Source organism: Schistocerca nitens, chromosome 3 (assembly GCF_023898315.1).
Source record: "Schistocerca nitens isolate TAMUIC-IGC-003100 chromosome 3, iqSchNite1.1, whole genome shotgun sequence".
In the NCBI taxonomy this organism is placed as follows: Eukaryota; Metazoa; Arthropoda; class Insecta; order Orthoptera; family Acrididae; genus Schistocerca; species Schistocerca nitens.
This window is the reverse complement of record NC_064616.1, coordinates 194,331,840-194,356,679: the sequence shown is the minus strand read 5'-3', so window position 1 is coordinate 194,356,679 and position 24,840 is coordinate 194,331,840. Positions and strand designations below refer to the sequence as shown.

The window sequence follows — 24,840 nt, the reverse complement described above, 5'->3', positions numbered from 1 at the left end:
ATTAAAAACTATTTATCAGTAGAGAAATTGGTGCATTGATAATAAAAGGTTATTTACATAATACAACAAATAAAGATCATATAAACCTGCCAACATGACCTCTCACATGGGATGAAACCCAGGCTAAAGGATCAGTAAAGGGTAGTAACAACACTGTGAAATCCTTAGTCTACCTGGTGTGGCTAGAAGTACTAATATTTCAACATGGGCAAATTCTGCAGTTCCTCCAGTATATTTGGCAGAAATCTAGGAGATAGAAATTGTGATTCTACTTGCAGGCTTGATCAGGAGCCATTAACAGCTGCAATACTGCAACATGGAAAGCAACGGGAAATCTCTAAAATATCTTTGCCTCGTACATGCAGTTCTCTGCTAAAATATCATGATGGATTCCTTCTAAGTGTAATGTTCTTCTCTATAACATCTATGCAGAGTATGTCATCAAGAGAGCACTGGTGGCCGGGATGGTAGAATTTCAGTTGACAGCACGAAAATCAACAGTCTAAACTTTGCAGATGATACTACACTCATTTCCCTAAATGTGTGTGTCTATATCATTAGTTCATTATGTGCGGGAGGACTTTGCTAGCATGTGATATTAATGCTATAGTTGTGTAATTGGAGCAGTCCCTAACTGAGCCCTTTTGGCGAAGGAGAGTTAGAACAGTCCTTAGGCCATTCTCCAATTTTTCACACTGTATTATGTGGTGTCACTGCCAGACACCACACTTGGTAGGTGGTAGCCTTTAAATCGGCCGCGGTCCGTTAGTATACGTCGGACCCGCGTGTCGCCACTATCAGTGATTGCAGACTGAGCGCCGCCACACGGCAGGTCTAGAGAGCCTTCCTAGCACTCGCCCCAGTTGTACAGCCAGACTTTGCTAGCAATGGTTCACTGACAAATTACGCTCTCATTTGCCGAGACGATAGTTAGCATAGCCTTCAGCTACGTCATTTGCTACGACCTAGCAAGGCGCCATTATCATTTGTTATTTATCTTGGGATGCATGTACAGTCAGACCGATGTTCACCAATTATGGATTAAAGTTAAGTATTCCAGCAGCTACGTACTTTTCTTGATAGTATAATTACTTTACCTGTTCCAGACCTCACGCCAGCCTGCGTGAGCTTAAACACGTGCCTTTCGGCTTCCTCCAAACCCCGTGAATTGGCTCCTGCCAATTCACAGCATATTACATATTAAATGTAAAGCACGCATGCCTTCCTCACCCATCAGTTAGCATTTCTCTGGAAATACCATCTATCCTTGGGGATTTGTTGTTTTGAAAAGGATACAGATCAATTTTTTTAGTAATTTGTGAGATGGGATGGACAGGAGAGGCAGATTTTTGCCATATGGATCATATAATTATTTATGTTGGGTCAGATACTGACTGCACAAGACTCATGACCCACACTTACAGCATCATTTCTGCCAGCACCTGCCTCCTACTTCCTAAACTTAAGAAAAACTCACCTGCATATCTTGTTTTCAGGAAATTTCGGGACATCCAATAGTCATGGTAATCATACACAAATATAAATGCCAGCCATTTATATGAATGACTTAGAAATTTAAGTATTTGTCATACTTAACAAGTTGATTAATATTATCAAAGATGAGAATTTATTTATGATGGGAACTGAAATGCATTTGTCGATGAAAGTAGGGATCAGCAAATAATTAGAGTTTAGGCTTAGTGGGTGGAATGAGAAGGGCAAAAGTTAAATTGAATTCTGTGCTTGGGACCAGTTAGTTGCTGTGAACATACTTACCAGGAAGACTTTGAGGAGGACATATGTGTGGAAGGTGCCACAGATCAAAGATTCCACCAGGTTTTACTATATTTTGACAGAAAAGTCTCAGAAATCAACCTAAGGACTGCAAGAGTTATCCAGGTGCTGACATTGATAGGGACTGTAACCTAATACTAATGAAATGCAAGAAGTTAGAGAGAAGCTGAAATGTTGGGGTGCAGACAAATTGCGGGAACTAAAACTCGAATTACTTTGGAAGAATATGTGTTAAAATCGTTAGTACCACTTCAAGGAGTTACTAGTGTGATGGAATGGCCTTGAAAGTGGTGTTGCAAATGCCGCATAAGTAGTATTGCAGTTGAAAAAGCAGAAAACCAGCAACCACTTGGAACAGATGGGATATTAGTATTAATAAAGAAATTAAGAAAATGTAAAAATATTGTTAGAATCAAAAAATGGAAAATCCAGGACGGAATTTAACAATATTATCAGAAGGAAAGTTGCTACTCACCATATAGCAGAGATTCCGAGTCGCAGATAGGCACAACAAAAAGATTTTCACACTTAAAGCTTTTGGCCAATGGCATTTGTCAACAATAGACACACACACACACACACACACACACACACACACACACACACACTCATGCAAATGCAACTCTCACACACGTCCTATGAGGTGTGTTTGCGTGAGTATGTTTGTGTGTATGTGTGTCTATTGTTGACAAAGGCCATTGGCTGAAAGCTTTAAGTGTGAAAATCTTTTTGTTGTCCCTATCTGTGACTCAGTATCTCAGCTATATGGTGAGTAGAAACTTTCCTTCTGATAATATTGTTAAAAATATTGTTAGTGAACTGCAACAGTATATCATTTAAAAATGAAATCATCTGGAAATGTAGAAAACCTGAAACCTAAAGGAGAGTGGTTGGGGGAAACATGCCATGAGATAGATATCAGATTGAAACAGGGTAACCTGAATGCTGTGCACAGACTAATAATAAATCACTTTAGGGAGCAATGAACAAGTCATAATGATTAGAGGAGGAAATGTGATTGTGTAATGGAAGAAAAAAGGCAAGAAGATAAAAAACTACTTAGAGAAACTTTAGAGGACATAGTGCAAGAAGAAGATAGGGGAGGTTCAATACTTCTTTTTTAATTGCAGACAGCCATTCACAAACTTGGAAGGAACAGATGTCCACGCATTGATGATATATTAGCAGAACTTTAATCGGCATCAGGCAGAAGGGCAGAGCAGGTACTATCCAGAGTTGTATGAAATTAATTGGGAAATTTCCAGCAGATGCTGAAGATTATAATTATTATGCTTTCAAAGGAAGCAGAAGTAATAAATGTAAAAATAATCACACAGTTGTTCCAGTACAACATACATAAAAATAATTGTGTGAGTACTTCATCAGAAAATGGAAGGGAAAACTGAAATTAAATTAGGAGAGGACCAGTTCAGTTTTAGTGAAAAAAGTGCACTCGAGAATCTGTTTTTGCGTTGTGGTTAATAACAAAGGACAGATTTAGGGAAAAACAGAAGACTTGCATTGTATATGTAGATTTTGATGATTGAAAATGGAGATAAATTTTTATTCTTAGGCCCTATAGCATCAAACTACAGTGATGCGATAATGCATTCTCTTTATGTGAGTCAGACTGAAGTGGTCAGTACTTTTTGATTGGTACACGAGGCTAAAATCAGGAGAGTTGTAATGCAGAGTTGATCATTGTCACCCTCTGATATTCAGTTTGTGAACTGAAGAGACAGCAAGGGAAGAAAAGGACCGATTCAGATGTCTGAAATGGTCAGGAACAGAAAAACTAACATAACAGTTTGCCGATGAGAGTCCAACAAGCACTGATAGTGAACAGGAATTGAGCATTTAGTGGATTGGTTTGAGGGTTTTCTGATAGCTATGACATGCACATAGACAAGAAGGAAACTAAATTATTAGTATGCAAAGCAGGTGGAAGTGTTGCATGTCTAAATGTAAAGACACTTGAAGACATGGATGCATTTTGCTGTCTGCGTAGTAGAATACATCAAGGAGGAGGATGTAGAAAAGACAGTAGCAAGGATTGCATCAGACAAAAGGGCTTTCTATAAAAATAAAAACTTGCTAACATCCAAAAATACAAACCTAAAGAACTAAAATGGTTCATGACAAGCTAGCTCGGTGTGTGCACAAAATGTGGACAATGGGAAGACAGAAATGAAATGATGAAAAGCCATTGAAATGTGGTGTTACAGGGAATTAATGAAGATCAGTTTGATTGATTAAATGAAATAAGATGGCCTCCAATGAATCAAGGGAGAGAATATCTAGTCAGGAACATAATGAAATCCATAGGTATAATGTTTGGGCACTTATGACATGAGTGGTTGCTGAGAACTGTAGCTGGGGAGATGGTGAAAGGAAAGACTCACAGGAGGGGCAGGCCTAGATATCAGCATATAATGTAGCCTGTTATTTATGTCACATAAATTATGTGGGATGCACCAGTTATAATGAAATGCAGGGGATAGCTGGCAAACATCAGGAATGGAGAACTGCATCAAACCAACCTTAGGGTTATTATTTTATCAATAATAATGGGGTTTGAGCATATTAGCTGTGGATTAAATCACTTAAGAGTATGTCAATCAACAGTGAAAAGCACTCATGGTGTAGTTATTTACCACAGAATACATTCCAATTGTTTTGTCATAAGTAAAATTCAACTGGAATAAACAAAACATTAGTAGTTTATATCATTCTTCCATAGTGTAAAATAAGCCATTCTTAAAACCATTTTCTGTAAAGTATGTAAGTAACAAGTAACAAATTGAATAATTGTGGTATTTTTGCTGCATAAAAGGCATCTAAGTAAGCAAATACCAAAATTTTCATATTATGTGAAGTTAATGATTTTGTGAATGATAGGTTTGTGTCATTTTAACAAAATAAATTTACAGATTGTTTTGCTTGGGAACTAAATTATTGGAGGCAAAATACAGTTTTAAGGTATCAGATGTAAAGGGTTCTCCAAAGTTTATTAGGTCCACTATTGTCCTACAAATATGCCAATTGCCTTCTATTTAGTGTACAAGAAACAGAAATAGATCTTTATAGTTTCCATTTGCAAATTAATCTGTCTTTTAGATATATGGTGGCAAAATGGATTGTAAATATTTGATTATGTACATGTTAAAGTGGGTGTAGATAGTTATTCTTTCCTATCAGTGAAGTTCTACACAGAAATGGACACAGTTCCACTCATAAATGCACACACAAGTATACAGAGAGGTTATTAGCAAATCCATTTTGTGTTTTTAAGTACTTGTTTGGACTGGTTCAATAGATGGTAAACTCAGAAAGAGACAGGAACACAAAGCTATTGGCTCTATACTGAAACCGAAACATGAAAAAAGAGCTTTTCAGATAATACGTATATTGCATCATCAAAGTAACTTTTGTCAGCAAAGGAAGGCCCCTCCTTGGGGACACAGCTTTATCATAGGTACCTTCAGTACCGAGCAGGAAGTTTGTGCGCCACAGTGACGCTGAGGGCTATGACAGCATTAGCATAGCTACTAGGAGAGATAATCCAGTTGGACAGACCTCATGGAGGAGCCTGACGAAGAGTGTCTTACAACTTAGGGGAGGGAGGACTGGTTCCTATCACAGGAAGCTCTGCCGGCAGCGGTTGGGTACAAGCATAGTGAGCCTGGGTTTCCTGAGCTGGTGACTGACTGGCACTGCTGGATTTCTTCGCCATAAACTCTGGGCATGCTTCAGAGACCATCCTTACACATGGCGGTGGAACATTGTGTGTTGCCTTGGCTTCACCAGCTACTATAAAAAGATTTCAACCTCAAGGTGTGCTACATGCTGATATGCTGATAGGGTGAATGGCTGTTGAGGTAAAACAGTCACAAGCAGGCAACCTTTGGGGCACCTGTTGCTCTCCAGTTGCATAATGGTTACTCAGGCATGCAGAGTTTTGTGTGGGTTGACATTTGTCTCCATAGAAGCATGTGGGATATGTATGGAGTGACCTCAGTTCAGGTCTGCTCCTTAGGAGGTTGGTGTTACACCAGGTAGTACCTACAACCACCCAACAGAGAGAGCTCGGATGGTCAGTCTGCATGAGAAGTAGTCTCAGAATTGTAGTAATCAAGCACTAGTCTGCCATAACACTTTCTTCATAATCCAGAGATCGGAAGGAACTTCTGAGAAGATCTCCCCCTTCCTATATTCTCAAGGGGTTGGAGGGTATTTCTGGGTCCTTAAAAAGTGCAAGACTTTTTAATGGCACAATTCTAGTTGCAATTGACATGTCACATCAAGTACCTAAACTTCTTAGGTGACTGCCCTGTTGTGATTGAATTGCATAACACCCTTGGCTTCTGTAAAGGCATGGTTATCTGCTTCCAGTACAATGGAGATGGGCCCTGAGGAATTATGTGAAGAATGGAAAAACTTTGCTGTCATGGAATTGCAGAACTAAGAAGAGTAAATGGCACATTCGAAAAATCTGAACCATTTATTCTAACCTTCAACCCTTTCAAACTAAACGAACATATTCTTGCAGACTCTATCCATCTTAAGCTTTGATTGTTTGCTCCCAAGCCAATACAACCCAGTGTGATGCTGTAAATAACAAAGATTTGGTCATACCACTATGGCATGTAATAGTAAGACTAAGTGTGGAAATTGTAGAGGCTCAGCTCATGAGTCAGGCGAGTCTTGTATGCTTCCTAAAAATTGTATAAACTGCTTCAGGGATCACTCAGTATGGTGCAGGAAGTGCAGTCTTTATAACAAGAAAATGAGAAATTCAGTAGTTTATTAGTAGTGAGACGCATACCTTATTGTGACACTAAAAAAAGCTGTCAATACTATACAACCTTTGGCGTTTACTACTGCTACTTATGCTCCAGCCCTTAAGGAGCAGTCACCAAGTAAGATGCCTCAATATAAACCCAGACCACAGCTTCAAGTACAAAGCCATGCTTTTGTCAATGTATCTGTCTAGCTATACTTGACCTTGAAACCATTTGGAAGTCATCAATGATGGACTTGGAATCTCAGCCGCATGCCATTTGCACACTATCAGAGGCCCACTAAGCCATCTCCTCTACCCAGTCAACCCTCTCCTCCCATAAGTAAGGAAAAAGTCATTCAAAATCAAAGAAAGTGGCAGCGAAACCATTGGTTTGGCAAGCACTCTCTCTTTGCAATGGTGATTTTACAGTCGAGAATACTGATATCCATATGGAGGAACCAGAGAGCTGGGCACCATCTAATGTTCCCCCTGATCTCTTGGGTAAGTCACTGCTGCTGAAGGAAGCGGACAAGGACAACCTGTGCTAATCAAAGGCTCCTACAGTGACTTCTGTATTGCAGTGTAACTTAAAAATGGGTACTGATCACACTTGGAAGAATTGCAGCTCATGACTCAGGAGAGACTGTTTTGCATCTGCTTAGAAGAAACTCATTTTAAAGTCACCAACACAGCCACCCCTAGTGAAGGATGATCTTACTGGAGACAGGGCTAAAAGTGGGGTGGCTGGTTTCATCAATGACAGATGCCACTCCTCTGCTGTCCCTCTTACCATGGCCATACAAGCAGTTCTAGTGGAAGATCTCACAACACCTAGGATCACAGTGTGTTCTTGATATCTTCCACCACATGATCCATTTGATATAGATCCACTGATTGAGCTCTTCCAGGCACTCCCTTGCCCTTTTCTCCTCCTACAGGGTCATCTTCAGCCACTGACCTTTGTTTTTCCTCCCTAGCTATTGATGAGTCAGTTCATTGGGAAGTGGCCACATGCATTCCAACAATCACTTTCTGGTTTGGATCCAACTGCTGACTTAGACAGTGGTCAATAGGAGAACATAAATATTGATGCTTCAAAGGGCAAATTGGTTGTGATACTATCTGTAGGCTATCTTTGAACAACAGGAATTTGCCCAGGAGATGGTAACCCACCAAGCTGCTGCATTTCCTAAACTAGCAACTACCTCAGATGCTGGCCTGTTCCTTAATGGAATGAAGAATGTCACTCAGGTTCAGAGCCAGGCATGCAGCTTGTGGACATTCAAACACCATCCAGCTACACAAAGTCCTCATGTCTTTAGGTCTGCAAGGGCATGGAAGAGGAACTCCTGGTAGGCATTTGTAATTTTCAATAATCTGTCCATTCAACTGCAAGACTTTGGGAATCAGTAATGTGGATTTCAGGCAAGGACAGTACATGTACCCTAACAGCCTTGTTAATATATGGCATCTTGGTGGACACACCTAAAGATATGTCTCTAGTTTCAGCTGAACACTTTTTTACCGCCACTGCACTGTCCGGACGAAGTCCTGAGTTCTATAGGACTTTGGAGTGGATGAGTCCCCACTTCTCCTTGTGTAATGAGGAGGCATACAATCTTCCATTCTCCAAGTGGGAATTGGGATCAACTCTGTTTGCAGCCAGAGACACTGCTCTGGAACCAGATCAGGTTCATTATGCCATGTTGCATCATCTGTGCCCTGGAGCCAAAGACAAGCTCCTATTTTGTTTCAGTTAGATCTAGTTTGGTGAACAGTACCCCACCACTTGAAACGTCCTAATATTGATTCAGTTATGGAAATTGGGCAAGGATTGTACCAAATCTGATATTTACCAGATTGTATACCTTACCAGTTGTGTGGGTAAGACTTCAGAGATCATGGTCAACTGCCACCATCTGGCTCCTCAATCCCGAGGGCAGCCTGTCACATTTTGGCACCTATCTGTAAAAGTATATGCACTCATAGCTGTATACACACTGGTTCACCACCGGAAAACTTGTGTGACAGGATTCTACATCCAACTAAATGAAAAGTCAAACAGTTACATTGTTGTTTCACATGTAAAATTCTACCTATTTTAATCTCACTGATTTCCTATAGATGATGACCAGGTCTCACACAGTTTAAATGTTTCTAACAGGTAAGGGAAAAGTAAAATTACAAATCAAGCAAAAGAACATTAAATGTCATGTTTTCTGCTGGTCTTTACACAAGTGACTCTTAGAAATCTTTACTAATAATGGCAGTTCATTAACAACCATCTAAGCAGTTCTGAAGTATATTACAGGCACACAAAATATTAATTTTGTTTAATATGTTCTTACTATTGTAACATTACCATTGATATTTGAATAAAAATATTAGCAAAAAAAGTTTTGTACATGTTTTAACTTATTAATTATGAATGTACATAAAGTAGGATGGTGTGAGCAAATCCTGCTTTATTACAATCCGTGCCACTCCCAGTGTGGTTTCAGGCACTACTGTTCCACCCTTGACAGCTTAAATTCTACTGGAGACAGTGATAGAAGAGTCCTTCTTACACCAAAACTATTTGGCTATTTTTTATTTTATTTTATTTTTTTATTTTTTTACCTGAACACCACTTAGACTACAACATTCTTCACAAACTTCATGAATGGGGACTAACTGGACATCTGCCACTTCTTATCCAATCCTTTCTCGAGGACGGGTGCTTTCAATGTCAAGTTGTTGATGCCTTGTCTGACCTTTTTATTCAGGAGAATGTGGAGCCCCAAGGCATTGTTTGCAATCGCTATCAGTGGCATTTCCTCTGCACTCAGGAGCCCTCTTAAATTTTATTTGTATGTGAGTAACTTTGATATCTTCTACTCCTTCTCTGATCTTAAAATGACAATGAGGCAACTAAAGCTGACCATCAGGAGGCTAGAAACTCGGGCCAGTAAAACTGGTTTTAGGTTCTCGTCAGAGAAGACTTTGTGTCAATTTTAACCATGCTTGTCTAAGTCTTAAACAATCAGAGATCCCAGTGGGAACAGTATTTTATATTTTAAGGACAATGTGCCATTTTAGGCCTACTGTTTGACACAAAATTCACCTTGCTCCCACACTTGAAAGACATGCAAACAAAGAACATTATATCATTGAATATTTTGAAATCTCTCCAAAGGAAGGTGTGGGGAGCTGACATGTCTCTCCTCGTGTGGTTTTATAGGGTGTTTGTCAGATCAAGATTAGATTATGGAAGACTGGGTGGATCAGCACCTACTTCCTATCTCAAGATGTTAGATGCTGGCCTCCATGAGGCATTCAGATATCGACTGGAGCCTATTAGACCAGCTCAGTTCAGAGTCTGTGTGCAGAGGCTAGTGAACCACACCTCTTGATTTGACACCAACTCCTTCTGGCTCAAAAAGCCTTGAAAATATTAGCATTACCTCAGTCATTAGCACTTAGTGTGGTGGCACATCCCAACATTGAGCGGTAGTTCAGGAATTGGTCCCATGTGACCATCTCATTTTTGGATACATGCTACAAACTGTCTCACAGATCTAGATATATGAGGCCTCGGAATACGCAGCCAGGAATGGAACCAATTCCTGCCTTTGTGTCTTCAGAGGCCCACAGTACACAGTACAAGAAAGTTTGTACTCCAGACGATATTTTTACAATCTGTTTTTTTTCCCCATTTTATGTTCATACCATGATTTTATCATTTTGGCTTCCAGCAAGGGAATGCACTTGGTTCTTCAGCTGTTTTCCCTGATAGAGCTTTCCAAGTACATCTTCCAGAACACTTCACAAATTATGTTGTGGAGTTATATGGCATTATGATGGCAATGGAGTAGATTCAAAGGCATCATGGTATGAAGCTCCTCATCTACTCTGACTCACTCAGTACACTACAAGCTGTCCGCTGAATTTATCCAGTGGACCATTTGATTCAGATTGTCCATGACACCTCAAAACAGATCCAACACTGAGGCAAAGAGGTAGTCTTCTGCTGGGTACCTGGCCACATTGGGATACAGGGAAATGCCACAGTTGACAGTGCAGCCAAAGAAGTGTGCAGGGATGGTGTTGTGTGTTGATGTGCCATCCCCTTCACACCATGAACTCATTACCTGACAGAAGAATCATGGGTCAGTGGGAAATCGAATGGTTGAAAGTGGTGAACAACAAACTGCAGTTGCTCAAATCAACCGTGCAGGCATGGTTGACATCATGTCAAGCACACTGATGGAAGGAAGTGCTGCTCACCTGACTGCACAAAGGCCATTGTTCACTGACGTATGGTTTCCTCCTTTGACAGGAGAATCCACGAGTCTGCGAAGTTTTCGTGTGCCACTTTTAGTTCAGCCTGATTTGGCTATGAGTGTTTTATTTACTGATGATAGGACAACTCTCAGTTTGGTTGGAGATCTGCCCTCAATCCTCATAGACACTCACACAGTGTAACACGAGTTTTGAAATTTTGTGAACTGTTGGGTCTCATCGCTAAAGTATTGGGGAGGGGAGGTCAGCATGCTTTGGATGGATAGCTTGCACAGGCAGTTCAGCATTTTTATTAATCAGTTTTCAGTGTAATAGTTTAGTGCAATATGACAACAGTTTTTCATAACTGCTAGATGGACTTCCATGCATTATAAGCAACTCTGCATATGGGGACAGCTTTAATCTCTCAAGGTGAATGGCCAGCTGACACTTCATCAAGGCACTGATGACCATACTGTTGGGTGACCATCATCATCATTCATTCATTCATTGAGGCTTTACACTTCTACTAAACTGGTTATTCTACTCCTGTTTAGTAGTGTTTTTTATCAAAATTGGAACATTTATTGCTTTAAAAATTTTCACTTGACAAATAATGCAATAAATAACTTACCAGCTTTTATTTATTTCATGAATGCATTTTTAAAGTACTTTCCCCATATACTACGTGGCCAGAATGCATCAGATGTCTACCATCTGAAATTCTGAATAAACGACAAATGTAACAAATGTCTATTTGCTGTTACTGATGATTTTAATCTTTGTGGAAGGGTCTTCATGAGATTCTAGTACATTTAATTATATCTGAAGGAAGATGAATATTTATTGTTGGCTAACATAGTTGGCACACAACTACTACACCAGTTCATCCCAAAGATGGTCAGGTCAGAACTTTGAGAGAACATGTCCATAAAATTGTCCCATAGTTATTTGAGCTGTGATGCAGTCCTCCATGGCTGAAACTGTGTCATGATGTAGGGAAGAACATATTTCAGATGGTTTCCATAATATGGGTAGCACTCAAAGCATTTAAAAGATACCCACAGACACTTGTTCATTTTGAATATATAGTAGTTACTGTCTAAACCCAGACCACGGAAAGGAGAGACAGAATAGCTCCAACAAATAGCACTGCCACAATACATATACATAAATAACATTTGCCAGGCAGATACCAGGATGACACATGCCCATTTCAGTTCCATAGTGCCACATCATATACCTTAACTCATGCATAAAACAGTCTCCCAGAACAACAAAAAGAATGTGTGCATATCTCTAAATGACTTTGTTGTAGTCAGTGGCTGTTGGGCAGCAGCATTGTAATGAAAACAAATCTTATTCCCATTCAGCAGATTGAACTGCCACTATTTCCACTCCTAAGTGCCAATAATATTCCTCTGTAATTGATGATAAGGATGTCTGATAATGGGTTTGTACAATACAGTTCAGTGTTCAGTGGTCCCTGCCAGTTAGTTTATTAGGTTTCCAAAGCATTGTCTGTGTGTTATACTTCCGTGACACTTCCTCCTAAAAACTAACCTCTTTAAACTGGACATAGAGGGGTATAACTGCACTGAAATGTTTGATGGTAGGCTTAAACTTGTGGTCCTGCAGTCTCTTTGTTGACTCATTTTGCCAGAAAACAAACCTCTGATGTGAGTACAGTGTGGTAGCTGGAGACTTTCAGCTGTGTGTATCATTACGGTAGCTCACTCTCTCATCTATGTCTGCTAAGAGTTACTCTTTATTGAATCTGATCGATATTTCAAGCAATGTAGCAGTGTTGCTGATGACATAATGATTTAACCTAAACCTTACTAAAGCAAGCAACTACCACGTTCAGATATTTTTGTTCTGACTTCATTTTCTGTTCTTACAGTTTTCATCAGTTTCCTTTTGGAAATATGAAAATAAAGGTATAAGACTTTCTCGATTGAGGCTTTTCCTGCTGACGGCGCAGCTGTTACGTAGCTTCGTAAGTTATTTGTGGAAACATTGATTTGCGTGTGGATACAAAGTTTAGCTAACATGTGGTCCCTATGTGGGGTGCATGGTAACTAAGCATTTGTTGGAAACAGAGCCAAAATACTTTTCACTTAAGACCAAATAATGTTAAGACATGTTAGTTATTTTTACTATGAACAACATTTTTGGAGTTATGAGAGAAGTGTCACAGCAAAGTGAGAATAATTTATGTACATGTAACTGTTGAACCAGTGTATGGGCCATACAGAATGCTGGTAGCATGTATTACTGAAGCATGTGTCAATGAGTTAAGACTATAGCCACAGGGTCAAGTGTGAAGCAAGAAAGCCCCTTTGGATGCTTCCACTGTGAGAATACTCCTAGTGCCGGATACATATCTCAAAGCCTGGGACTCGGAGTGAAGTACACATATTACATATATTTCTCTCTCTCTCTCTCTCTCTCTCTCTCTCTCTCTCTCACACACACACACACACACACACACACACACACACACACACACACAAAATACACACGAGGGTTGGAACTATAATAGTGGCAACTATTTATTTACAGCTCGTACAAAATAGATAAGTGTTTCAAAATTTTACTGACCTTCAGAGTAGTCACCAGCATTGTGTATAACCCGCTGCCAGTGATGTGGAAGTTGTAGGATACTCTGAACAGTGCCAGTTGTGTTGACAGTCTGAGCAGTGCGGTCTATTGCCCAACGAATTTGTAGCAGCTCTGAAGTGAATGCCATGAAGTGTTTCCTTTGGTTTAGAAATTGAGTTGAACTCACGAGAGCTAAAGGCAGGGGAGTACAGTAGGTGGTATAGCACTTAGCAGCCCCATCAGTCAAACCAATCAGTAACAGCTTGCATCCACACACTGTCCTGTAAAATGATGTTCAGATCCTGCAGAAAGTGTCACCACTTCTTTCTCAATGTTGTTCATTTTTGGAACACAACTTACAACCAGCTTAGAGACAGAAGTGTTGCCACTTTCTGCAGGACCTCACCATCATTTTGCAGGACAATGCCCAAGCACGTACAGTGGAGGAAAGGGATCAGGGGGGTAGCTGACTGGTAGAATTTTGCATAGAGCAGTCATTGCTAAAATCTGATATAAGAATAATAAAAGGACATTATGTACCTGGAAACGATCAGGAGACCCTAGAAGATTTAATATTAATTATATAAATGTAAGCCACATAATTAGAAAACAGACTTTAAATTTCAAATAATTTTCAGAATTTTTTTTTCAGGTAACTGTCAACAGCATCAATATTGTGTAAGCTGGTACTATGCCGTCAAGTATCATTTTAACATTTTCAAGTTAGCAGTGGTGTATACTTTTCTGGTTAAATAGCAGGTATGACGTGAGGTTGTCACAGTAGATATTTTTCATGTGTGAAGATGAACAATGATCAAAACTGGTAGTGAATAAATATATTGTAAGACAGCAACGTGTGTTTTATGCATTTCTCCAAGTAATTTTCAGAAACTAGTGTGGATTTGGACCACCTTAGATAATGCACAAGACATGGTATTTGATTGATGAAAGGAGAAAATACAAAAACGCACCCCATAAAGTAGGCAAAAGGGAATCCAGATGTCTAAAAATGAGATAGACAGAAAGTTCAAAATGGCAAAGTAGGAATGACAAAAGAAGAGATGCAAAGTTGTAAAAGCATGCATGATGATGGGAAAGGTAAATGTTGCCTATAGCAGAATTAAAGAAACTTTTGGAGTAAAAAAAGGTGTAGGAATATCAAAGCTCCTATGGCTGTACAGTACAAAGTAAGTAAGTGAAGGCTTGGAAGGTGGAAGGAATATACAGCATGAATCAAAAAGGACTTTACAAATTTGGAATGATGTAGAAATTTATTGAGATATCTTTAGAATCGGTAGATGTGTCATTTTGTAGAAAACAACCTCAAGTTTCATTCACATAGTGCATCAGTACCTCATCCTGCCACCAGGAGCTCCAGTGTTTTCCAGAGTTAAAATGGCTACTTTCACTGGTGCAGAGGATGCTCACTTTGTGTTTTGGTTTCATGAAACGATCTCTGCAACAACTATTAGCCATAAATTTTGTACCAAATATGCTAAAGAACCTCCAAGCAGGCCTACAATTTTCTCTTGGCACAAGAACTTTGACAGGTTGTTAACTGTGACATAACTGTCACTGGTATTGTGTATCTGAGTATGCTTGAAAAGTTTTTAATTCCACAGATTGATGAAGAAGACCAAGATGGGCTGGTTACCACCAGAAAAACAGTGCACTACCTCATTTCCTCATGGAAGTTAAAGGTTCCCTTAATAATCCCTTCCAGGGTTGGTGGATTGGATGTGAAGGGCCAGTCACGTGGCCACTTTGCTCCTGAGACTTGACACCACTGGATTTCTTTCCCTTGGGTTTCATTAAAGACTGTGTGTATGTTCCTCCCCTACCAAACTATTTAGCCAACCTGAAAAATCGAAACCACGTTGCCAATGCACAAGTTATTTCCGATTTGCTGAAACAAGTGCGGGAAGAAGAAATTGATTAGCGGTGGGATATTTGCCACATCACAAATGATAGTCACATCAAAGAAAAATAACACCTGACCTTTTTATGTGAAACTTGAGGCTGTTTGCTATACTATGTCTACTGATGTATACTATGTATACTATGTCTACTGATTCTGTAGGTTGTCTCAATAAATTTTTATATCATTCCAAAGCTGTAAAGTCCTGTTTGACTCATCCTGTATAGAAGGGCTACATAAAAGAAACGAACTTGAAGACAAAATTATGGAAATGGAGGAGGAATTAATTTAAAATGAGATGGGAGATATGATATTATGATATTGCGAGAAGAATTTGACAGAGCACAGAAAGACCTAAATCAAAATTTCCTCATAATTATTGATATCCCTGGGAGAGCTAGCCATGACAAAACTGCCCCCCCCCCCCCCCAATTATACTAGATGTGACATACAAAATACCTTCAGACTTCAAGAAGTATGTAATAATCGCATTTACAAGCCAGGCAGGAGATTTCAAGTGTAAATATTATCAACATATATTTCAAAGAATTCTGACTTTTTTAAAAACACTCACACACACATACAGAAATGCTAGATTAGTTGTAATTTATGTGCATCCACCAAAATATTTAATTTGGTCTTATTTGATTCATTACACTGCATAACTTTCTATGCAAGTGCAAATTGCTGTTTTGTGTAATATATCACAAAGCGAGTTCTGCAGATCATTTTTAAAGTCAGTATTAATTACCATGAATCTCAGGATGTAATATATGTTGAGATGACAGCATTAGAATTCAGATATGTTTGAACAGAACTCCACATAAAGTTCAAATGGCCCTTTTCTAGACTAAAGATATCCTTTGTGAGTGAACGAGAAATCATAAGACATAGAGGAAAAATTAGGCAAGTAAGCAAGCATTTGTTTTTCAGTGTCATTAACACTAACAGTGGCAGTTGTGATGATGACAGCAGTACTAATTAGAATGTGGTAATTCCAACAAGCTGCATTACATTAAAACTATTTCACAATGTCACCTACGTTATCAACAGAGATAAAGATTTTTTTAAATCACGTGTCATGTTTTTTGTCAGATGGTTGGTGTATATAAAGAAACACAGAACTCACTGGCACCACCACTTTACACCAACCAAGTCTTTTGGTACTTGAAACCAACTTTCTGCTTCCTGTTTTGTTTGTACAATTTGTATTCCAGCTTAGCAGAGTATAGTGTAGTTCACAATATAAAATTCTAATGTTCAGTCACAGAAGGCACCTAATGTCCTCAACTTATTTGATACTGCAAGTACCCCACACACAAAATATATAATTTACATTTTATGTTAATCATTTCTGGAAACAGATTTGAGAGACTGACAGCATAACAGCTCGTGTGCAGCATATGTGCTGAAACTAGATAAGAGACAGTAGTGTTGTATCTTAATAAAGAACTTAAATCATATAGATCTGGAGAAGAGCATGTATAAAAACTGTTGCTTAAGTTTAGAAGAATAGTTGACCATGCACTTGATAGGTATGTACCTGGCAGAATAGTTTATGGTTGGAGGGACCATCCATAGTATACGATCACTGTAAAGAAAAAGAAACCAAAAGAAACAGACTAGTGCACAGAAGATGTAAAACAAAGCATGGGGAGGTGCTGAATGAAATGTGTTTGGCTGTCAAGATGCCAATATGTAAACCCTCTGACAACTGTTGTTGTTGTTGTGATCTTCAATCCAAAGACTGGTTTGATGCAGTTCTCCATGCTACTCTATCCTGTGGAAGCCCCTTCTTCGCTGAGTAACTACTGCAACCTACATCCTACTGAATCTGTTTACCGTATTCATCTCTTGGTCTCCCTCTACGATTTTTACTCCCAACACTTCCATCCAGAACTAAACTGGTGATCCCTTGATGTCTCAGAATGTGTCCTATCACCCAATCCCTTCTTCTAGTCAGGTTGCACCATAGATTTCTTTGCTTCCTAATTCTATCCAGTACCTCCTCATTAGTGACATGATCTACCCATCTAATCTTCAGCATTCTTCTGTAACACCACATTTGAGAAGCTTCTATTCTCTTCTTGTATAAACTGTTTATCATCCATGTTTCACTTCCATACATGGCTACATTTCATACAAATACTTTCAGAAAAGACATACTGACACTTAAATCTATGCTTGATGTTAACAAATGTTTCTTCTTCAAAAATGCTTTTCTTGCCATTGCCAGTCTACATTTTATATCCTCTGTACTTTGGCCATCATCAGTTATTTTGCAGCCCAAATAGCAAAACTCATCTACTGCTTTAGGTGTTTCATTTCCTAATCTAATTCTCTCAGCATCACCTGATCTAATTCAACCACATTCCAGTATCATCATTTTGCTTTTGTTGATGTTCATCTTATATCCTCCTTTCAAGTTACTGCCCATTCCCTTCAGCTACTCTTCCAAGTCATTTGCTGTCTGTGACAGAATTACAGTGTCATCAACAAACCACAAAGTTTTTATTTCCACTCCCTGAACTTTAATACCTACTCTAAATTTTGTTGTTGTTTCCTTTACTGCCTGCTCAGTGTACAGATTGAATAACATTGGGGATAGGCTACAACCCTGTTCACTCCCATCTCAACCACTGCTTTCCTTTCATGCCCCCCGAGTCTTATAACTGCCATCTGGTTTCTGTACAAGTTGTAAATAGTCTTCGCTCCCTGTATTTTACCCATGCTACCTTCAGAATTCCAGTCAACATTGTCCAAAGCTTTCTCTAAATGTATAAATGCTATTAATGTTGGTTTGCCATTACTTAACCTATCTTCTATGAGAAGTTGTAGGGTCACTATTGCCTCTCGTGTTCCTAAAGTTCTCCAGAATCCAAAAGTGATCTTCTATGATGTAAGTTTGTACTAGTTCTTCCATTCTTCTGTAAAACATTCTTGTTATTATTTTGCAACCATGGCTTATTTAACTGATAGTTTGGTAATATTGACATGTGTCAGCACCTGATTTCTTTGGAATTGGAATTTTTATATTCTTCTTGAAGTCTAAGGGTATTTCACATATATCATACATCTTGCTCGCCAGATGGAATAGTTTTGTCATGGCTGTCTGTCCCAAGGCCATCAGTAGTTCTAACAGAATGTTGTCTGCTCTCGGAGTCTTTTTCGACTTCTGTCTTTTAGTGCTCTGTCAAACTCTTCACGCAGTATCATATCTCCAGTGTCATTTTCATCTACATCCTCTTCTGTTTCTATAATATTGCCATCAAGTACATCTCCCTTGTATAGACCCTCTATATACTCCTTCTACCTTTCTGCTTTCCCCTCTTTTAGGACTGGTTCTCCTTCTGAGCTCTTGATATTCATACAGGTGGCTCTCTTATCTCCAAAGGTCTCTCTAATTTTTGTGTAGGTAGTGTCTATCTTTCCTCTAGTGGTATATGCTTCCAAATCCTTACATTTGTCCCCTAGCCATTCCTGCTTAGCCATTTTGCACTTACTGTCAATCTCCATTTTTAGACGTTTGTATTCCATTTCACCTGCTTCATTTAGTGCATTTTTATATTTTCTCCTTTATCAGTTAAAGTCAATATATATTTTGTTACCCAAGGATTTGTACTATCCCTCATCTTTTTATCTACATGATCCTGTATCACCTTCACTGTTTCATCTCTCAAAGCTACCCATTATTCTTCTACTGTATTTCTTTTCTCTGTTCTTTTCAATCATTCCGTAATGGCCTCTATGAAACTCTCAACAACCTCTAGTTATTTCACTTCATCCCAAGTGTTAGTGATGATTAAATTCTGCTTTGTGCAATGTTCTACTAGGCAGCTCCCTCTTTCATTCCTTTCCTCCAGTCCATATGCATATACTATTTTTCTTTCTCTCCCTTTTCCTACAGTCAAATTCCAGTCCCCCATGAGTATTAAATTTTCATATCCTTTAACTATCTGTATAATTTCTTTTATCTCATCATACGTATCTTCAATCTCTTCATCATCTGCAGAATTAGGTGGTATGTAAACTTGGAATACTGTGGTGGGTGTGGTCATGGTGTCTATCTTGGCTACAATAATGCATTCACTGTGCTGTTCATAGTAGCTTATCCATGTTCCTATTTTCTTATTAAACTTACTCCTGCATTACCCCTATTTGATTTTTTTATTTATAACCCTGTATTCATCTAACCAGAACTCCTATTCCTCCTGCCACAGAACTTCACTAACCCCCACTATACCTAATTTTAACCCATCCATTCCCCTTTTAAAATGTTCTAACCTACCTGTCTGGTCAAGGAGTCTGACATTTCTCACTCTGATCCGTAGAACACCAGTTTTGTTTCTGCTGATAACGACATCCTGGTGAGTAGTCCCCACACGGATATCCAAATGGGGGACTATTTTACCTCTGGAATGTTTAACCCAAGAGGATGCCATAATCATTTAATCATACAGTAGAGCTGCATGCACTCAGGACAAATTACGGCTGTAGTTTCCCCTTACTTTCAGCTGTTCGCAGTACCAGCACAGTGAGGCTGTTTTGGTTGATGTTACAAGGTCAGATCAGTCATTCATCCATACTGCTGCCCCTGCAACTACTGAAAAAGGACAGCTACTGTGACAGAATATTACAACACACAAAACCCAAAGAAATTCTTATCACATGTAAAAGCAGTTAATAGTCCCAGAGTTAATGTTCAGGCACTCATAGGTCAGACAGGAACTGAAACTGAAGGTAGCGAAGCAAAATCAGAAACACTGAACTCTGTTTCCTAATGTTTTTTTACCAATGAAAATCCACGGTTATTACCCCAATTTCATTCTGACATGACTGCAGAGATGACTGAAATAGATATTAGTGTCAGTAGCATTGAGAAACAACTGAAATCATTAAAACTGAATAAAACTTTTGGGCCTGTTGGAATCTGTATTGTATTTTATACTGAATTTGTGGCTGACCTAGTCCATCTCTTATCAACAAGGGAAACATTCCACGTGGGAAAAATATATCTAAAAACAAAGATGATGTGACTTACCGAACGAAAGCGGTGGCAAGTTGATAGACACACAAACAAACACAAACACACACACACACACACAAAATTCAAGCTTTCACAACAAACTGTTTCCTCATCAGGAAAGAGGGGAAGGAGAGGGAAAGATGAAAGGATGTGTGTATGTTTGTGTTTGTTTGTGTGTCTATCGACGTGCCAGCGCTTTCGTTTGGTAAGTCACATCATCTTTGTTTTTAGATATATTTTTCCCACGTGGAATGTTTCCCTATATATATATATATATATATAAAAACTGTGCTCAGTAGATGGAAGAAAGAACAAGCACACCCATCCACAAGAAGGGTAGCAGAAGTGATCCACAAAGCTACTGTCCAGTATCCTTGACATTTACACATGAAACCCAACCCGACCTGCACTTTTCTCATATGGCGTCCTGACAGTCGTGGATCAAGGCAGTCAGGTAGATGCAGTATTTCTTGATTTCAAAAAGGCATTTGACTAGGTACCACATCTATCGTTATTATCAAAAGTGTGATCATGTGTAACATCAACAAAATTTGTTTCTGAATTGAGAATCTTCTGGTGGGGAGGTTGCAGCATTTTATCTTGTCTGGAGAGTCATCGACAGATACAGAAGTAACTTCAGGTGTGCCCAAGGGAACTGTGTTGGGACCGTTGCTGTTTGTTGTGCATTAATTACTTTCCAGATAATATTAATACTAACTTCAGACTTGTCATAGATGATCCATTTATCCACAATGAAGCACTGTCTGCAAAATGTACCTAAATATTCAGTCAGATCTTGATAAGATTTCAAAGCTGTGCGAAGATCAACAACTTGCTTTAAATGTTTGAAAAGGTAAATTGTGCACTCAACAAAATGAAAAAAAATGTTGTATCCTATGACTGCAGTGTCAATGAGCCACAGTTGTAATTGATCATCTCATACGAATACCTGGCTGTAAACACTTTGTATGAACTGAAATTGAATGATCATATAAGCTCAACCATAGGCAAAGCAGGTGCCAAAGTTCAGTTTATTGGTAGAATATTAAGGAAATGCAGTCAGTCTGCAAAGGAAATTGCTTACAAATCACTTGGGTGAGCCATCCTAGAATATTGTTCAAGTGTCTGGGACCCATACCAAATAGGACTAACACGGGATAGTAAACAGAAAAGGACAATGTACAGGGTCAGAGGTTTTTTCGACCTGTCAGAGAGATGCAGAAGAAACCAAACTGGCATGCACTTGATGATAGACACAAATTATCCGAGGAAAGCCTTTTTACAGAGTTTTGAAAACCAGATGACTCTAGGAATATACTACAACCCCCCCCCCCCCCCCCCCCCCCCTATGTATTGCTCTCAAAGGGATCGTGAGGATAAGATTAGGTTAATTAAGCACTGACAGAGGCATTATTTGGTGCAGATCCCACACACTTGACTAATATTCTAGGATGGGTCACACAAGTGATTTGCAAACAATCTCCTTTGTAGACAGACTGCATTTCCCTAATATTCTACCAATAAACCAAAGTTTGTCATTTGCTTTGCATATGACTGAGCCTATATGATCATTCCATTTGATATCCTGTGCTTCATATGTGAATTGAATGGGAAGAAGGCCTAATAACTGGTACAATGGGTAGTATCCTCTGCCTCATACTTCAGCTGTTTGCAGAATATGAATGTGGATGTACAAGTGTGCGTGTCTGCTCTTTCATACCCAGAATTTTTATAGACCTAAACTACTGGTACCTGTTTTACAAATTTGTTTTGTTATTAAGCATTTTAACTGGTCAAAAAAATGATTACATCTGAGAAGACACATTTTACTGATGACATTGCACAGCACTAATGTATGATAGTTGATTTCCATTAGCTGAAATGATATTTCATCTTACCCATGTGTTAGTACACTTCTGGGTTGTTTCATGTTATTAAGTGTTCTGACCCCACTCTGTAACACTTCTGCACTGTATTTTCACTGATAAAAGTATTATTTTTGTGAATAAGTGGTCCATACAGTATCATGAGCATTATCCATTCAGCATGAAAAATTTAATAAACTGTGAGGATATAAGTTAAAAGCTGCTGTTTTACTCATGGAAAAATCAGTATTAGTCTCTGCATAAAATTATCTTTCTGCTGGTGTTATAGATAAAACTATAAACATCCCTACTAAAAATTATATTATGTCCACCAGCGAATGAAGACTGTTTCATCAAATTTTACATTTCTCCAGGTTGAGCAAAAGGTAGAACTGTTTGTCACCATGCAGCATACTATCCATTGCTGAACTGAATTTTTTGAGTGAGTATAATTATAATCATGCCTTTTTCAACTAAAGATGACTCCCACTTGCTTGAAAAATTATGTCAAGGTGTTACTGATCCACTGACAGAACTGCCAAAGCTGCTTGTGTCATCTGCCTCTGGAGTTTTGTAAGGACCTCTGTGATGCTGCCATTCTTCATATGTTCTGTGTTTCCTGTGTCAATCCTATCTGATAAGCATCTCAGACTAATGAGCAGTACTCAAGAAATGGTCAAAAAGAGTTCCTCAATCAGTGATTGATTGCTGAATAAAACTGGCATGGGTCTTTCCATCTGTTCATGCATTTTAGACTAATTATTTGTGTACCTGCAGTTCACTATACTTTTCTGGCATTGCAGCTTTCCTATATAGTCCACAACAGCATCATCCATGAATAGCCTCTTGAAGCCTCTGACATTATCCACCAAATAACATATATTTATATAGTGACTAGTTGTTATCCTATAACACTTCCTTACAATGTGCACAGTCACTTTCACATCCACTGATTGCTCTCTGCTAAGTTTGCCATGTTGTGTTATAACTGCAAGGAAGCACTAAATCCAATCACAAAGCAACTGCTTTGGCATCATTATCTACTTCCTTCTAAATCTCATTGAACAGAGCCAGCTGAGTTTGACAAGACTACAAATTGCAGAAGCCATGTTGGTCCTACAGGTATTTTTGGTCTCTAAAAAGTTATAGTTAACAAGCACAAAAAGTGTACCATAAATCTGCAACATATTGATGCCAGTGATATAGGCCTATAGTTAATTGTATCTGTCTGATCTATTTTCATGAAAAAGGGAATGCTCTGCTACTTTTTCCAACTGCTTGGAATACATTGTTGCAATATCACCCTACGATACTCTTACCTAGTGAGGATCAATTTCTTTCACTTGATATGTATAGAATCTTAAACATTTACCTTTATATTCTGTGGTCATTAGTCTCAATATCCACCATTTCAGCACTCATGAAGTGGTTGAAAAGAGAAACCATATTATGATCTCATGCTGTGAAACATCTCCAGAAAACTGAATTCAGTATGTCATTATTCTGTCATCTCCCATTTCAGTGTCATTATGAATGAACCCAAAGTGAATGCAGTGAGTGCAATATGGCTACTTACTAGGTGCAGCCAAATACTTGGCAATGTGTATCTTAAACTGCTGGTAGATTGTGTAATTCCTCATATTTGAAATTACAATTCTGGTGTGTACATACATAAAAAATAAATACTATTAATCTTTCAGATGGACCACAGTGGACACGATATGATGGATCACAGTGCACACCATATGATGAATCACAGTGCTCACCCTATGATGAATCACAGCATGGGAAGTCATGCAGGGCATGTTGGACATGATTCTCCAGTAGTTCCTACCCAGATGGATGTGATGGTACATGATCACAATGTTGATACAAGCCATATACATGCCAGCCATGATCTCCCAGACCATGCTGGTCATGATGCATGTGGCAACATGCATGGGCATTCCATGATGGTGAGTAAATAATATTGTTTAAATTTTCAAATGCAAATTTATTAGATTTATTTCATTAGCCAGATCTCCAGTTTATCACTTTCCAGTGGCAGTATCATTCACATAAATTATATTTGCTTTTGTGTGTGTTTTTTAGTTATTAAAAAAAGGTTGAAAATACACTTTATTTTTGTTAAGGATTTTATTGAATGTTGTGAACAATCCTTTATGGCATATTCATATGGGTTCATCAAAACAATCCATCCACTTGTCCAACCAGACCAGTGTGCAATTTGCAGGTGGGGGATGGGGGGGATTTCCCCCCCTCTGCATCAGACCATCCCCTCCTCTGGTTTTAGTTTATGCTTCCCAACCTGGGATGTTTATTTCCCACGCACTGGAGTAAAACTTTACATATAATTTAAATTTGTGGAGCCGAACACTGAAAGTTTTTAATAAGTGTTACTAATAATATTATTAATATGTTTCAGTTTTCTATCATCAGAATAAGTACAGCTTTTCACAAATGTGCCTCTACTTTTTGAATTCCCCTCGTATACCTGTATATAGATGATTTTGTAAATAAGCTTTACCTATAATGTACTTTTAAAGATATAACAAGGGATGGCTTTTCTGATAGTGCATACGCGTGAATA

The 24,840-nt window shown here is 38.7% G+C and overlaps 1 protein-coding gene across 1 annotated transcript in view; it reads left to right on the top strand.

Moving 5' to 3' along the window:
* Positions 1-24,840, top strand: part of LOC126248142 (high affinity copper uptake protein 1-like) — a 49,274-nt gene that overhangs the window by 698 nt on the left and 23,736 nt on the right. The window contains exon 2 of the mRNA XM_049948842.1: positions 23,951-24,205. Coding sequence (XP_049804799.1) covers positions 23,951-24,205 — 255 coding nt within the window. The remainder of the gene's footprint in view (positions 1-23,950; positions 24,206-24,840) is intronic.